At 51.7% G+C, this 15,945-nt stretch overlaps 1 protein-coding gene across 6 annotated transcripts in view; it reads left to right on the top strand.

The window, feature by feature from the left end:
• The window catches only part of PACSIN2 (protein kinase C and casein kinase substrate in neurons 2), a 144,967-nt gene that overhangs the window by 111,833 nt on the left and 17,189 nt on the right, over positions 1 to 15,945 (top strand). For 5 of the 6 annotated variants that reach the window (XM_032139556.2, XM_032139553.2, XM_058431238.1 and 2 more), the window contains exons 3-5: positions 9,007 to 9,163; positions 11,727 to 11,962; positions 14,137 to 14,292. In XM_032139556.2, the coding sequence (XP_031995447.1) occupies positions 9,007 to 9,163; positions 11,727 to 11,962; positions 14,137 to 14,292 (549 nt within the window). Of the gene's footprint in view, positions 1 to 2,035; positions 2,425 to 3,465; positions 3,552 to 9,006; positions 9,164 to 11,726; positions 11,963 to 14,136; positions 14,293 to 15,945 lie in introns of those variants that run through there. The other variant, XM_058431239.1, reaches the window with a different exon arrangement.

Below are 15,945 nucleotides of genomic sequence, written 5' to 3'. Positions count from 1 at the left end.
GATGGAGACATATAGAGGCATAGTAGTTGCCCTCAGAACTCACTATTTTGATGCATTTTGGCATGCGACAGCACATGTCCACCAGGGGGAGGAGTGATCTGTGGGGGAAGCGTCCCGGGGCAGCAGAGCCCCCAGCTCACTCTCCGTGGGCCTCATGGCATTTTCCTCAGCTGTGAGAAAGCAGCCTCGCCTCAGAGCTGCCTTCAGCTACCGCCTCAAACGTCGCTTCCTCCAGGCAGCCCTGACCACCCAGAGTGTTCCTTCTCAGAATGTGTCACTGTCTCATTGCATTATTTTTTCTGGCCATAAGTTCCATGAGGGACAGTCCCATGGCAGTTTGTTCACCACTATATCCGTAGGGCCTCGTGGCCCTTCACACACAGTGGATGTTCCTTAAATACCTCTCAGTGGCAAGAGAGTGTTGCCAGACACTCAGAAATGGAGTGATGAATGCTTCAGTCGGGAGCCAGCCAGCTGGTGGCATCGGCGGACTGGAAACTGCTCCCTCTGCACCCTGGAGAGGAAGGGCCAGGGGTGAGCCAGCTGGTCCAAGCTGAGCCATGGAAGGAAGACGCCCTGGTGGTGTCCCTGCAGGCAAAACCCATGGAACCAGAGTCAAATGTTTGACCCAGAGCTGATCAGGTATGCCAGGAAGCACGAACATCATCTTCAATCAGAAACCCTGGAATCGTGAAGGCTCACCTCACCCCCCACCCCGACCCCCAGACAGGGTGAAGAAATGGCTTAGTAAGAAGTTAAGTCTTGTCAGGCAATCGCCGTGGCAGGTGGAGAGCACAGCTGGCTGAGAAGAAACCTACCCTGCAGTGTAAACCCCTCCTATCCTGGGCCATTTGGTCCTCACAGGAATAGCTCTGACTCTGCCTGACAACTGAAAGGACAGAAATATACGGAGAGGGACTTGTACAAAGTTACACATTTTGAGGCAGGGCCAGATCTTGTGCTGCTCCCCTCGTGAGAGCAGGTGAAGGGAAGGAGGTCTTGTTAGGGCTGGGAAATCCGATGGATTTGAACAAGATATCGAAAGTATTTTGCCTGTCTTGTTGCCAACTGCAGAATTGGAATTAAGGAATTCCTAAAGAGTTGCCTCATCCTTGTCTGCCAGGCTGACAGAGGAGATGCTAGAGCTTCTTGGCATACTTGGTCGGCTTTGGATAAAACATTTGACTCTGGTTCCATGGGCTTGCCTGGCGAGGGGTACCACCAGGAGCTCTTCTGTAGGTCAGCTTGGCACAGCTGACTCACCCTTGACCCTTCCTTTCCAGGGTGCAGAGGGAGCAGTTGTGGTGCTTGGGCCTTCAGGGCCACAGATTAAAGGGGAAGATCATCCTGAGGTTAAAATCAAGGTCATCCTTGGCAACCGGTCCTAGAAGTTTACAGGCTTGGGGTTCCTGGAACTTCGTTGGCATATGGTGGGGACAGGAGCAGGGTCTGTGTGCTGCTTGGAGTCTGGAATTCTGTTTGTGACTTGCTGGAGCCCACAGGGCTGGCTGGAAGCACACGCACCATCTCATGTTGACTTGGTAAGTCTCAGTTTACACCAGCTCTGATCCCGGCCCGAGGGAGGTTTGGGCAGGTGGCCTCTCTTTCTGTTGCATGACCATGAGTGACTGCATCTCTTCAAACTTCAGTTTCCTTTTCTCTAAAATAGGGACAGTAGGTCGGGTGCGGTGGCTCATGCCTGTAATCCCAGCACTTTGGGAGGCCAAGTTGGGAGGATTGCTTGAGCCTAGGAGTTTGAAATCAGCCCTGGCAACATAGTAAGAACCTGTCTCTACAAAAAATATAAAAAATTAGCCAGGTGTAGTGGTACATACCTGTGGTCCCAGCTACTCGGAGGCTGAGGCAGGAGGATTGCTTTAGACAGGAAGGCCGCGCCTCTGTGATTGTGCCACTGCACTCCAGCCTGGGCAATAGAGTGAGACCCTTCTTGCAAATAAAATAATAAAATTTAATTTAATTTTTAAAAATAGACATTAATAGTATTCCCTGGCTAGCACTGTCACAAGATTAAGTGGGGTGGCATGTAAAACCGTCAGTACCCTGCCTGGCCAAGTGTGGGCATGCTCTATTATGATGCCCTCAGTAGTGAAAATCACTCCGTGTGTGGTACCTGTTGCTGGGAGGCTTGCAGTCTAGCTAGGGAAGTGAGGCTAATGTGCTCGAGGCAATTTTGAGATGAGCTGTGACCCGAGGGGCATGGGGGCGGTGTTCGGAAGGGCCATCATGGCCCCCAGCTGGACCAGATGGCAGGAGTCTTCAGATGAGTATCCCCTGTCTGTGGGTGCAGGTGCTGTAGACTGGGCCGGTGCTCCATGCTGGTGCTCCAGCAAGGACGGGCTGCATCAGGGAAGCCTGCGTGGGGAAAAGGAGCCAAGACTTCACAGAGAGCTGGGATGGGGGCAGGTAGGAGGGGGACTCGCTCATCAATAACCGTTCCTGTCTCTCTTTCTCCACCTGCAGTTGATACCTAGGCCCCCTCCCCATTTCTAATGTCACAGCTTTTGTTAGCATCTGCTCTCATAAACTTCGTACCCCTACTTCATGTGCACACATTCTTAATTGATGTAAATGGCATCATACCCCACATCATTCTGTTTCTGTTCTGGGTCAGTGCGTTGGTGTAGTCGTGCACATCCTTCCTCCCGCTGCACTGCTGGGCCCCGTGCTTACCTGTGCATTCCCCAGGGAGAGGACCCCTACCTGTCCTGGGACCAAAGGGAACACTTCTGTGGGGACCTAAGCCCAGAATGAAGCTGCTGGGTCATCGTAGGGCACTTGCATGCTTCATGACTTAATGACTGCCTAGTTGTGCACAGAGGCCTGCCCAGTCTGTTTGCACCAGTATATCCAGTAAAGGGTGCTGTACACTCACCTCTGCCCACACTTGGCCTTTCCCGCTCCCTGGTGGTTGCCAGTCCACAGCCGTAGAGCTGCCTTGCTGTTCTCAGGCGCATCCCTCTGGGCACCCACATACAGAGGCGTCTCTGTGTGCTCTGCGTGCTGTCATCCCAGCTACTCGGGAGGCTGAGGCAGGAAAATCACTTAAACCCGGGAGGCAGAAGTTGCAGTGAGCCGAGATCGCACAACTGCACTTCAGCTTGGGCAACAGAGCTAGACTCCATCTCAAAAAAAAAAAAAGAAAAAGAAAAATTTTGTTTAAGGAGCCCTACCCTAAGTCACAAAGGTATTCGTGTACATTTTCTTCTGGTCATGTTATGGTTTTATCTTACATTTTTATGGGGTGCCTGCTGTGCGGTAGACCCTGTGGAAAGCAATGGAGAAAGAGTGGTGGATTAGAAAGACACAGGTCCACACCCTCTTAGGGCCCAGAGTCTGAAGGTATTAGGGGTTGGGAGCACCACAGAGCTTGGCATGGTCCTGTGTCTGCACAGCAGACCTTCTCCAGCGTTCTCGTGAAAGGCACCTCTGGACTGTTTACAACAGATGCATGCAGGATGGAGGAGGAGCTGATGTGGCCTCTTCGGATAGTCCCCCCAGCACGCCTGTGACGATAAGCCGCTGGGTTTCAGGTAGAGCCCCTTTCTCTGCTCCTGATTGCACGGATGTTTCTGCACAGGGATGGTTGAGATTCCAGCCACCACCTCATCCTAGCCGACTTTAAAACTGAGGCTCGGCTGACACTGGGTTCTCAGAGGAACGATTAGAAGCCTGGCTCACTGAGAGGGAGTGAGTGCAGCCTGGAGGAGGGCAGACGGCAGGGCGAGTCCTAGGCTTGGGGAAGGGCATGGGGAAGGGAGTGGATTCCCTGGAGGCAGAGCTTGATTGTAAGGGATGTGGCCCCCAAGGTCCATCCCTGGGAGGCAGGAGAGCAGCCTCCGGAAGACCCTGGAAAGGAGGTTCTTGGCCAGGCACAGTGGCTCACGCCTGTAATCCCAGTACTTTGGGAGGCTGAGGTGGGCAGATCACCTGAGGTCGGGAGTTTGAGACCAGCCTGACCAACATGCAGAAAACCCGTCTCTGCCAAAAATGCAAAATTAGCCAGGCATGGTGGTGCATGTCTGTAATCCCAGCTACTCGGGAGGCTGAGGCAAGAGAATCGCTTGAACCGAGGAGGCAGAGGTTATGGTGAGCCGAGATCGCACCATTGCACTCCAGCCTGGACAACAAGAGCGAAACTGTCTCAAAAAAAAAAAAAAAGAAAAAGAAAGAAAGAAAAGGAAGGAGGTTCTCTTTCCCAAGGTGGGCACAGCGTGGAGAAGGTGGGGGTGCTGTATGCAGAGAAACCTGTCTGGGAGCCAGGGATCCCATGACCTCTGTCCCCACATCCTCCACCTGGAGGATGGGCAGCTCCCTTTTTCGGCTCACCTGCCCTGGGTTCCACTGAGCAGCCCCGTTCTCTGGAGGCTGCTCTCAATTCTTCCTTCCGGGATGTCCCCATCCCCACCAGCCTTCTGAGCCCCACCAGTCCCCAAGCCTGACACCCTTCCGGATGCAGGCCTAGCCTTCCCAGTTTCTCAGCATCTGCCCTTCCTCATTGCCAGTCGCTCCCTGTGTTCTGTGTTCCATTCCCAGCTGACTTCTCTCAGGGCCCCAGGGTCACCATGTGGACACACCTTCCTTTTGCCGGTGCTGTTCCCTGTGCCTGAAATTATTTCCGTGGCCTCACCTTTAATCTGGCCAGCCTCCTACCTGTCCTTGAAGATGCCCTTTGGATATTGCCTTCAGGATACCTCTCACCCCCTCCTCCCAGTGCCCCAGTTCCAGTGCCCTGTGCCCAAGCGCTGAGTCCCTCAGTAGGTACATGCTTGGCCCTCTGTCTGCCAGGCAGTCCCTCAGGGGAGTGAAGGGATGTCCAGGCACATGTATGCTGAGCATTTGTCTTTGGCAGCTTAGTTTCTGAGTGGAGTGAGCCTGAATTTAGAGGAAGTTAGGAACATAGCTTCATACCTGGTTCAAAAACGAGGATTTTGTGAATGAAGCAATTAATATGTTTGGAGGAAAGCATGCTTATATTCAGTTTCTACCTAAAGTTTTCTGCCATTTGGCTATCCCAAAACAAGCTCATGTTTTGAAAAAGTGGAAGAGAGGTTTTTAATTACAAAACTGATAGAGCAGAAATAGTTAACTATATATGTGCTGATTTTAATGTATGATCGATTTGTCAAATATTTGAAAATTAATTTTCTTGCATTTTAAAAACTAGTCATTATTATACCTTTGATTTTTAAAAAAATGTATTAAAAAGGGGCCGGGTGCGGTGGCTCACGCTTGTAATCCCAGCACTTTGGGAGGCCGAGGCGGGCGGATCACGAGGTCGGGAGATCGAGACCACGGTGAAACCCCGTCTCTACTAAAAATACAAAAAATTAGCCGGGCGTGGTGGCGGGCGCCTGTAGTCCCAGCTACTCGGAGAGGCTGAGGCAGGAGAATGGCGTGAGGTGAGATAGCCCATGATCCAGCCTGGGGATGACAATCCCTCTCAAGGGAAGAGGCCAGGTGCTGTGGCTTATACATGTAATCCCAACACTTTGGGAGGCCAAGGTGGGAGGATCGCTTGAGCCCAGGAATTCAAGACAAGCCTAAGCAACATGGCAAAACCCCGTCTCTGCAAAAAATACAAAAATTAGCCAGGTGTGGTGGTGCCCACCTGTAGTTCCAGCTACTCTGGAGGCTGAGGTGGGAGGATCACTTGAGCCTGGGAGGTTAAGGCCGCAGTGAGCCATGATTGTGGCACTGCACTCTAGCCTGGGCAACAAAGCAAGACCCTGTCTCAAAAAAAAAAAAAGGAAAAACTTTACTCAAGAAGGCATATAGATGGCAAATAGTCATAAGAAAAGATTTTCAGTATTATTAGACTTTAGAAAGATGCAAATTAAAATCACAATGCCGTATTGCTACACTAAGTAGAATGGCTAAAAATAACAAAATAGAACAAAACACCCGACAAGACTAAGTGCTGGGAGCATGCAGGACAAGGAAGTCTCATACGTTGCTGATGGCAATGCACAGCGGTACATTCACTTTGGATAGCAGTTCGGCAGTTTTGTTAAACGTACACGTGCCATGTAACATTTCCACTCCTAGGTATTCACCCAAGAGACATGAAAGCTTATGTCCCCACGAAAGACCAATAGATGAACGTTATAGCTTCTTTATTCATAATTCCCCCAAACTGAAAATGACCCAAGCAACCTTCAGCAGGAAGACTATGGATAAACAAAAGAGTAGCATAACTACACAATCGAATACTACTTAGCAGTAAGAAAGAGTGACCTTCTGACGTAGACAGCAACGTGGATCAGTCTTAGAAGCATTATGGTGGGTGACAGAAGCGAGTCTCAAAAGCCAGGCTGCATACTGTGTATTCCATATATCCTTGCCATCCTGGAAAAGGGGCAGAAATCATGTCTGTGGTTGCTGGGGGCTGTGTGGGGAGGGGATGGGCTGCAAGGGGGCACAAAGACACTTCATGAGAGATGGAAGTGTCCTGTTCCTTGCTGTGGAGGCAGTAGACAGCAGTATATGTTTGTCCACACTCATCTAAGTGTACCCTGTAGTGGGCAGTTTTGCCTGTGTGTAGATTCCATCTCAACTTAGAGAAACAGCCAGCAGTAGCTCTGCTTCTGGGACGACTGCAGTGCTTTGCCCAGGGAAGTAGGAAGGCCACATTGCTCTGTCCCTGGTGGTTTATGGCGATAGAGACTTCCAGTGATGGCCTATCATGAGCCACCACACAGCCGTTTCATTAACAGGACAGCAGGGCCGATGTTGCTGGGGTGCGTTGGTCCCAACTGTTTGGCATACTCCCCCTCTCCCGTTGGCTCTGTGCTCAGCCAGCTTGCCTCTTGTCCCCAGCAGTAGTCACAGGACCAGCATAGGCTCCTCTGCAGCCTCTAGAACCAACTGGGAGCTTACTTGGAAACCTGAAATGTGAACTTATGGAAACACTCTTCCTGTATTCATCACGGCTTTCCAGATTTCAAGAGTTGTCATGTAAATGTGTATTGCAGCTCCTATGTGTGCCGATGGATGGTACCAACATGTGACTTGTTAAGAAATATCCTTTTCTTTTCCCTAAACCTTTAACCAACGATTCTGAAAATCAGAGAGGTAAGCAGGTTTCAAGAGAGCCAAAATACATGATTTGATGGTGATTACCAATTTGAATACCGTTGGTAATAGGCAGATGAAAACCAGCTCTGGGTCGTGGCTTCATGTCGACTGTCAAGGCTAAGTTAGGGCTGTGTTACCTCAGCTCCTCCTACCACCAGCTCAGCGACACTGAGTTGCTTGTTGGGTATTTTTTTCGTCCTGCTGTAAATTTCAAAATGACAGTAAGGCCTCATTTTGAGGGAAACGACCACAAAATGTCACTTCCAGTGAGCTGTGAAAATGCTCACTTTCGACTTCCTCACAGGAGCTGCTCGAGTTTGGAGTGGATGCTCAGGTTCAGCTCATGTTTTGACGAGCTGCCGAGCTGCCAGCCTTGCTGGGGGAGGTCTTTGAAGGGAATGAGCAGAGCCAGAAGTCTCATCTGCCTCTGGAGAAGGCTGCCCAGGCTAACCACCTTCCAGGGGTCTTTGCTTTTCACCAGGATTCTGGTTCTCATAGGAGTGGAGTCATCTCAGCCCATGTAGCTCAGCCTCAGGGACAGCCCTTCCTCCAGGTGCTGCAGCCCCCTTCCCTCCCCTTGCCCATCTCTGTGCAGGGCCAGGCAAAGAGATTTTAGAAAAGGTAAAACTGACAAGGGGTTGACTAAGATGTTTGAAGGCAATGGGAGAAAAAAGGCTGAAAAGAGATCGTTTTTCTGTCGTATTTCCTCTGGGTGCTCAAGTTATCAGCGACTGTATCCTTTCAAGCCAGCAGCTCAAAGAGTGAAACATATCGAACATTTTCATTTTCACCCCAAATTAGCCATTAACATTTCCTCAGTTACTCTTTTATTACTTATAACTTAGATGAACTAGTTTTTCTTTTCATATACGAAAAAAGGCAGTCAAAACTCAGCTTAGCCCTGACAAAGCTTTGCCATCAAGACAGTCCTACCTGGAACCCTTTGAAAAACTGCCTTTAGGCTGGGCGCGGTGCCTCACACCTCTAATCCCAGCACTTTGGTAGGCTGATGCGAGCGGATCACAAGGTCAGGAGATTGAGACCATCCTGGCCAACATGGTGAAACCCTGTCTCCGCTAAAAATACAAAAACTAGCTGGGTGTGATGGCGTCCGTGCCTGTAGTCCCAGCTACTCAGGAGGCTGAGGCAGAAGAATCGCTTGAACCTGGGAGGCGGAGGTTGCAGTGAGCCGAGATCGTGCCACTGCACTCCAGCCTGACGACAGCGAGACTGTGTCTCAAAAAAAAAAAAAAAAAAAAACTGCCTTCAGCTCCAGCCTAGCCACTGTGGCTGCAGGATCTTGACAAACCACGTAACTTCTCTAAGCCTTTGCTTCCTTATCTGTAAAATGGGGACACTTATTCCTACTAGGTAGGGGAGACAGTATTTGGAGGTGTAAAACACCTAGCAGGTCGCCTGGCACATGGTAGGTGCTCAGAAAGTGGAAAAGTTTTTACGGCTATGATTAGGAAGTAATAACCCAGCACGTGATGGATGACATCAAAGCAGAAGGCTTTGGTTAGATGTCACCTACTCCAGGAAGCTGGCCCCAGCCCCTCAGTCTGTCTGAGGTGCCCTTCTAGGCATCCTCAGCCCTGCCCCTTCCTCCATGGTAGCCCTTCCTGAGCCAGTCAGCCTCCCTTCCTGACCCACAGCCCAGTTTCTACTTAGTACCCAATCTAAAGAACATTGAGAAGCCCCCGTTCACTGATGTGTATGATCTTATTAATAATCAAAATAGAGAGGCTCATTATCTAACTACACGGGGTGCCTTTCAAACTCTGGGAGAGGGGTGTGGTAAACATGACCCCAGGGGTGCATCAGGGCCTGGTTGGCATGGAGGCCATTTGTACCGCAGCCAAGGACAGGTTGCCCCAAGCCCCTTGCCTCCCAGCTGGTTCTCTCTCCTAGGTCGGGAACTACAAGCGGACTGTGAAGCGGATCGATGATGGCCACCGCCTGTGCAGCGACCTCATGAACTGCCTGCATGAGCGAGCGCGCATCGAGAAGGCGTACGCGCAGCAGCTCACTGAGTGGGCCCGGCGCTGGAGGCAGCTCGTGGAGAAGGGTAGGGAGGCTCCGGCACAGGTCCTGTGGCCTGGAGGCAGCTACACCCCAGCTAGGGTCTCTGGGCATGTTGTGACCTTCTCTATGCCAGTTTTCTGTCTTTTAAGACTGGGGCAAGAGCCGGGCGCGGTGGCTCACGCTTGTAATCCCAGCACTTTGGGAGGCCGAGGCGGGCGGATCATGAGGTCAGGAGATCGAGACCACGGTGAAACCCCGTCTCTACTAAAAATACAAAAAAAGTTAGCCAGTCATGGTGGCGGGCGCCTGTAGTCCCAGCTACTCGGAGAGGCTGAGGCAGGAGAATGGCGTGAATCCAGGAGGCGGAGCTTGCAGTGAGCCAAGATTGCGCCACTGCACTCCAGCCTGGGCGACAGAGCGAGACTCCGTCTCAAAAAAAAAAAAAAAAAGATTGGGGCAAGAGTGCATTTCCCAGTTCCAGAGCAGGGTGTGATTTTTATGGGGAACATTAGTGCCCATCACCAGCAGGCACAGGCTCCGTGAGCTTTTGTCCACTTTCCTTGGGGACACAGGACTACAGCCCTTGTCATCCATAGGACACACTTGCACTTGCCGAGTTAACTCAGAACTCGGGTAAGTTCCTAGCACGTGGAAGGCCTTGCTGCTCTGCACCTTAGTTTCTAACACTGAGAGCTGTTTATTTTTAAACTTGGCCATGTAGCAGGTCAGATAAGACTAGCTGGCAACACCTGGCAGTCTTTCTGAGTCTAAATTTTAAGGGAATAATTACAGGTGTTGTATGGCAGAGGTTTCACCCTCTTTTGTCCCCACTGAAAAGCTCAGAAGATTCTGTAGCTTTATTAGTGCCACTGTTGTGTGGACAGGGGCCATGCTTAGAACACACTTCCCAGCAGTTGAAGGGGGAACTTGACTGATTACAGCCTTTCTGGTGCAGAAGCAGAGCAGCGCGGGTTTCTCAAGGTGTGTTTTGGGGCAGGCTTTCCTGTGCTGACCAGCTGTCCTCAGCCAATCAGGGGAGCCAGGTCGCACGCAAGCCAGGTCTAGTCCAGCTGCCTGTCTTTTCCCGTGATGATGACATGGGTTGTATGTGTGGGCTTAGCACAGTTCTTAGGGCAGGGTATGTGCCCAGGCTGTGGAGCAGGCACGTGGCAGAGGAGGGGCCTAGGATAGGTCAGCTCCCTTGGTTGATGGCACTGTCGTCATTTCATTTCCACCTGCTGCAGCCCCTCTCCCAGGATCCAGCTGTCAGTCAGAGCTTGAGGTTTACAGAGCACCCTTACCACCCTCACCTTGTGGGTCTGGCTGTGACGCTGTGGACAGGACAGGAGTGTGCTCATTTTGTAGACACGAAGGCACAGAGAGGTCCAACTTCCGGGGCTGTTCTCTGTTGTCTCCAAGCCCCAGAGTCACATGTCTCCTTCTGGGCTCTCACAGCCCGCCCTCCCCTCAGCCCACCTCTGTCATGACTCAGCTCACTTGGTCACTGTCCCTGTGACCGCCTTGAGGACCAGCCATGGATCTTCTCGATTTCTGCCCCAGCTCTGTTCTGGCTCTCCCTCCCTCCAGCCTCACGCCACCCCACCCTACCCCCTGAATAGAAATGGCAGCCTGGATTAGGGCTTCCTTCCTGAGCCTCGGGGACTGAGAACAGTGAGTAGGGAGAGGTGACTCAGCCCCTCCTGCCATACTGGTCCAGAGCAGGCTCCTGTTTCCTCCTCTCCTTCCTCCTGCAGGACGGGCTTCCATTCTGCTGAGGGGACAGTCCTCATTCCACAGTGTTCTCGAGCTTGTGCTCAGAGCCAGGCTCTTTCTGGGAGTGAATGAACACGGTCCTGCAGAGGAAGGCAGTGCAGGGCTAGCCAGGGGCCAAGCAGGGCTGATAGGAGCCACGCCAGGAGAAGCGTTGGCATGGGGTGGGTGGGTGCCCAACACCTGGGAGAAGCATCTGCTCACTTCAGAAAGTCCCCCCTTCTCTGGCCACCTTTAAGTAAATTAAGACTTCTACGATGTGGAAATTTGAGTTTTTATAGAGTTCAGTGGCTTTAAATAAAGGAAAGGCATGGCCGGGCGTGGTGGCTCACGCCTGTAATCCCTGCACTTTGGGAGGCCGAGGCGAGTGGACCATCTGAGGTCAGGAGTTCGAGATCAGCCAGCCTGGCTAACATGGTGAAACCTCGTCTCTACTGAAAATACAAAAATTTAGCCAGGTGTGGTGGCGGGCGCCTGTAATCCCAGCTACTCAGGAGGCTGATGCAGGAGAATCGCTTGAACCCGGGAGACAGAGTTTGCAGTGAGCCAAGATTGCGTCTCTGCACTCCAGCTGGGACAATAAGAGCGAAACTCTATCTCAAAAATAAAAATAAAGGAAAGGCATGTAATCCCCCCAATTTTCCTAACATGAGGGGCAGAGCAAATTCAGATTCAGGAACGGAAAAAGGCACAGAGTCCCTGAGAGAAAAATATTTGAAACCCCGAAAGGAAACCCTCTGTGGTCTAAATGCCCACAGTGAACAGCCGAGGTGTGAGCAGAGGAGACCCCACCATGGCCGGCGCTGAGTGACCCGCAGCTTCTCTCCCCTGCACAGGGCCCCAGTACGGGACTGTGGAGAAGGCCTGGATGGCCTTCATGTCCGAGGCAGAGAGGGTGAGTGAGCTGCACCTCGAGGTGAAGGCCTCACTGATGAATGATGACTTCGAGAAGATCAAGAACTGGCAGAAGGAAGCCTTTCATAAGCAGATGATGGGCGGCTTCAAGGAGACCAAGGAAGCCGAGGACGGCTTTCGGAAGGCACAGAAGCCCTGGGCCAAGAAGCTGAAAGAGGTACATCCGTCCTGCAGGCTTCCCTGCCCGGCCTCGCTCTGCCTGGCACCCCACTAGCAGCACCCCCTCCTGTACCTGGGGACTTCCTGCCACTGGCTATAGGCACAGGAGGCCAGACCTGGTAGAGATAAAGCCACTCCTCAGGCTAGAAGCCCATGGTGGCTGACATTTACCCAGGTTGAAGATGCTGAATGCTCTATGTGCATTCTTTAAATTTTTTATTTTTATTTTTTGAGACGGAGTCTCACTGTCTCTCCCAGGCTGGAGTGCAGTGGTGCAATCTCAGCTCACTGCAACCTCTGCCTCCCAGGTTCAAGCAGTTCTCCTGCCTCAGCCTTCCGAGTAGCTGGGACTACTGGCGCATGCCACCACACCTTGCTAATTTTTGTATTTTTAGTAGAGACTGGGGTTCACCATGTTGGCCAGGCTGGTCTCGAACTCTTGACCTCAGGTGATCCACCCAACTTGGCCTCCGAAAGTGCTCGGATTACAGGGCATTCTTTAAATTTGATCCTACAAACCCATTTTACAGATTTCGTAACTGAGGATCAGAACCATACATTGGTGGTAGAGCTCAAAGCCCAAGCTCTTAACCACTAACAGTACTTCTCCCAACCCTGGGGAAGTGTCTGCTGGAGACTTAAAAGTCCTGGCTGGGCGCGGTGGCTCACACCTCTAATCCCAGCACTTTGGGAGGCTGAGGCAGGCGGATCACGAGGTCAGGAGACTGAGACCATCCTGGCCAACATGATGAAACCCCATCTCTACTAAAAGTACAAAAATTAGCAGGGCGTGGTGGCAGGCACCTGTAGTCCCAGCTACTCAGGAGGCTGAGGCAGGAGAATCACTTGAACCTGGGAGATGGAAGTTGCAGTGAGCCGAGATCGCGCCACTGCACTCCAGCCTGGTGACAGAGGGAGACTACATCTCAAAAAAAAAAAAAAAAAAAAAAAAAAGTCCCTTTGGCCACTCTGCGTGTGGAGTAGTCTTTCTTTATTCCTTTACTTTCTTAATAAACTTGCTTTCACTGTATTTTTTTTCAAGTCCCTTTGATGATAGAAAGAACTAGTTTACATTTTTCTTTCTCTTGCATGGGTTTTTCTCCCCAAATTTCAAATAACATTGATAACCTGTTTTTCTAAAAGTAGCGACCAAAGCCATTGAGTTTTGTCGAGCCTTGGCTAGTTGGAGGCTGTCATCTGTCCACCCCAGCCCTCAACTTGTGTGCCCCGCCCCTGCCTGCAGCCTCGCCCTCCATTCCTTGCTGGAATGGACTCGATGGTAGATATGCTACCCCCAACACCCAGCTGTTCTCTGGCCCTGCACTGCCTTCCTCCTCCTCCTCCTCAGAATCATCCAGAACATGCCTCTGTCCTTCCGGATGGTTTTCTCTGTGTCTCCTTTTCTCTGTGTCTTAGCTTTTGTCTCATCTCCTTTCTCTTCTGTTTTGTCCCTGGCCCCATTCATAATGAAACTGTCTGTGTCTCATGAAGCCTTTGCTATAAACTCCTCCTTCCCTCTAGAATGAAATTTGTAGCTTTGGCTCAAATAAGGAAGGATCTGTTAAGAGTGTGTGTGTGTGTGTGTGTGTGTGTGTGTGTGTGTGTGTGTGTGTGTAAAAAAGCCATTAAAACCAGTGGAAATGTGGCCGATCGCCCTGCCCCCCCCAGTATGGTCCTTTCTCTCATGCTAGGTTCCTCCTTGGAACTGTCTTTGTATTTGCCGATCCAGCGGCCTGGCATGGTCTTCCTGGGATGCCCATAACCCCTCCATGTGCGTGTTCCATGTCATCTCAGTGGCTTTCTCCACCCACCCCATGCTCCGTCTCTGTTGTCCTCCCCCACACTTAATGCCCTCTAATTGACTCCGGCATGTAACTTTTCCTATACTGTATGTATCTGCCTCCTGCAACTCAAATGAAAGCTTCACAAAGGCCTTGTGTTTCTTGCTGTGTTCCTGGTGCCTCGAACCATGCACGGGGCAAGCAAGTACTCCATGAACATGTGTTGAGTGCGTTCCTGTTGTGACTAGTTGCTGTGATAGTATAGATGCAATTTTGTACCTGCCTTTTCCTCCCCTCTTGGTAGCACAAGCATTTCCATGGTCTGTGTGACCTCTAGTGAGGATACTGAACTCCCAGCGACATGGCATTCAGGAACTCATTCTCCCTGTAGGTAGAAGCAGCAAAGAAAGCCCACCATGCAGCGTGCAAAGAGGAGAAGCTGGCGATCTCACGAGAAGCCAACAGCAAGGCAGACCCATCCCTCAACCCCGAACAGCTCAAGAAATTGCAAGACAAAATAGAAAAGTGCAAGCAAGATGTTCTTAAGGTAAATTGTGCACTTGTTTTTACACGTCAAGTGTCACCGTGTCAATTGTTCACGTGTCTGGCACATAGCCTTCTGTAACTGCTTGGGTGAATGAGTAGATAGAGGGATAAATAGCCAATAAAACACACCCCTGTCCTCAAGAAGGCCACAGGTGAGTGCCCTAGCACCTCACCTCACCATAGCCACTGTACCTGCTCAGTCAAGGGGCAGAGCCAGGCTCTGGGCAAGCCAGGGGTAAGAGACAGCTCTTGGTGCTCAGAGACACAAGGACAGCTGGGATTGCTGCAGGGAGCTGCTTGTGCCAACATGGGCGTGGCCAGTGGTGGGTGTGAATGGGTGTGGCTGATGGCAGGTGTGAATGGTTGTGGCCAGTGGTGGGTGTGAATGGGTGTGGCTGGTGGCAGGTGTGAATGGTGGTGGCCAGTGGTGGGTGTGAATGGGTGTGGTGTGAGCTGGTATGGAGGATTATGAGGACCAAATCACCAGTGGCCTGGACAGCCGGGCTGAGTAAGGAGCTTAGGATGCTGCTGACCAGGAGCCACTGAGGAAGGCCTGAGCCTGGGTGGGGTCAGGGAGGAGGTGAGGAGGGTGAGATGGTTTAGAAGGATTGCTCTGCTTGTGTAGGGAGAGGGGCTGGGGGCAGATACCTGGGGGAGGGACTGCAGGCTGGGAGCGCTTGTCTGGGGGAGCCAGGTGGGAGGGGTATGGAGGGGCCCCGCAGTCTCCACAGTGACAGGCCCCAAAAGTGAGGCAGACGCTGTGGAGCCAGGGGTGGCAGAAGGGTGGTCTTTGGCCAAGGAGAGACCGTGACCAGGCACTGTGGCATCCTGGGTGCCCTTCCATTTCTGTTGTGAAGGGGAGATTTTCTGCCCCATGGGTTAATGAGAAATCATTGTGTAAACTATTATGTGCTCCACAAGTGTAGATAAGTGATTCTGCCTGGAAGGTCCTGGAGTCACAGGACTTAAGACTAGACAGCGTCATCGTCTTGTGATTTAAAAGTTCACAGGAAGGGAGGGGCTCAGCCCTCGGCCCCACCTCCCCTCCTTTGCTCAGCCATAAGGGGTGAGGGCTGGGGGGTGTCATTGCCGAGGGCCTGCCCTGCCTCAGTGTTTGGAGAAGAGATTCCCAACCAGGATTTGCAGAGAGAGACGGAATGAGGTAGAGAGAGGCTGCATTCCAGGAAGAGGACATGGGCAGAGGGGAGGCAGGAGGCCTAAGCTGGTTTCACTACCCACCAACCTTTTCTGGCCCCTGTCAGTTAGGTGGTGGCATCCCTGTTTTGTGAATGAGGAAACCAAGATCAGAGAGGTTAAGTCATGTGCCATCCAGCAGGTGAGAGCAGGAACTTCTGACCTCAAGCCCATACATATGCCCTTTCTCCACTGTTCCTCACTGCTATGCCGTCGGCGTAGCAAGGGGAACACGTCATCTATACGAGAGTTCGTCACTCAGACCAAGTGTCAGAATCCTCTGGGAAACCCCTCTCACTCCCATTGCTGGAGCCAGGAATCTGGGCTTTTGAAGCAGCCCAGGTGCCTCCACGGTGGGATCAGGTGAGGAGCCTGGAACCAACTACTGAGTGGGGGGCACCTGGGCTCAAGAAGCACAAGGTCCCGGAGAACTCTCGGGCCTTTGCCAGAATCCCAGGGA

This window comes from Hylobates moloch, unplaced genomic scaffold (genome assembly GCF_009828535.3).
Source record: "Hylobates moloch isolate HMO894 unplaced genomic scaffold, HMol_V3 SCAFFOLD_19, whole genome shotgun sequence".
Lineage (NCBI taxonomy): Eukaryota > Metazoa > Chordata > Mammalia > Primates > Hylobatidae > Hylobates > Hylobates moloch.
This window is presented reverse-complemented; position numbering and strand designations above follow the sequence as displayed.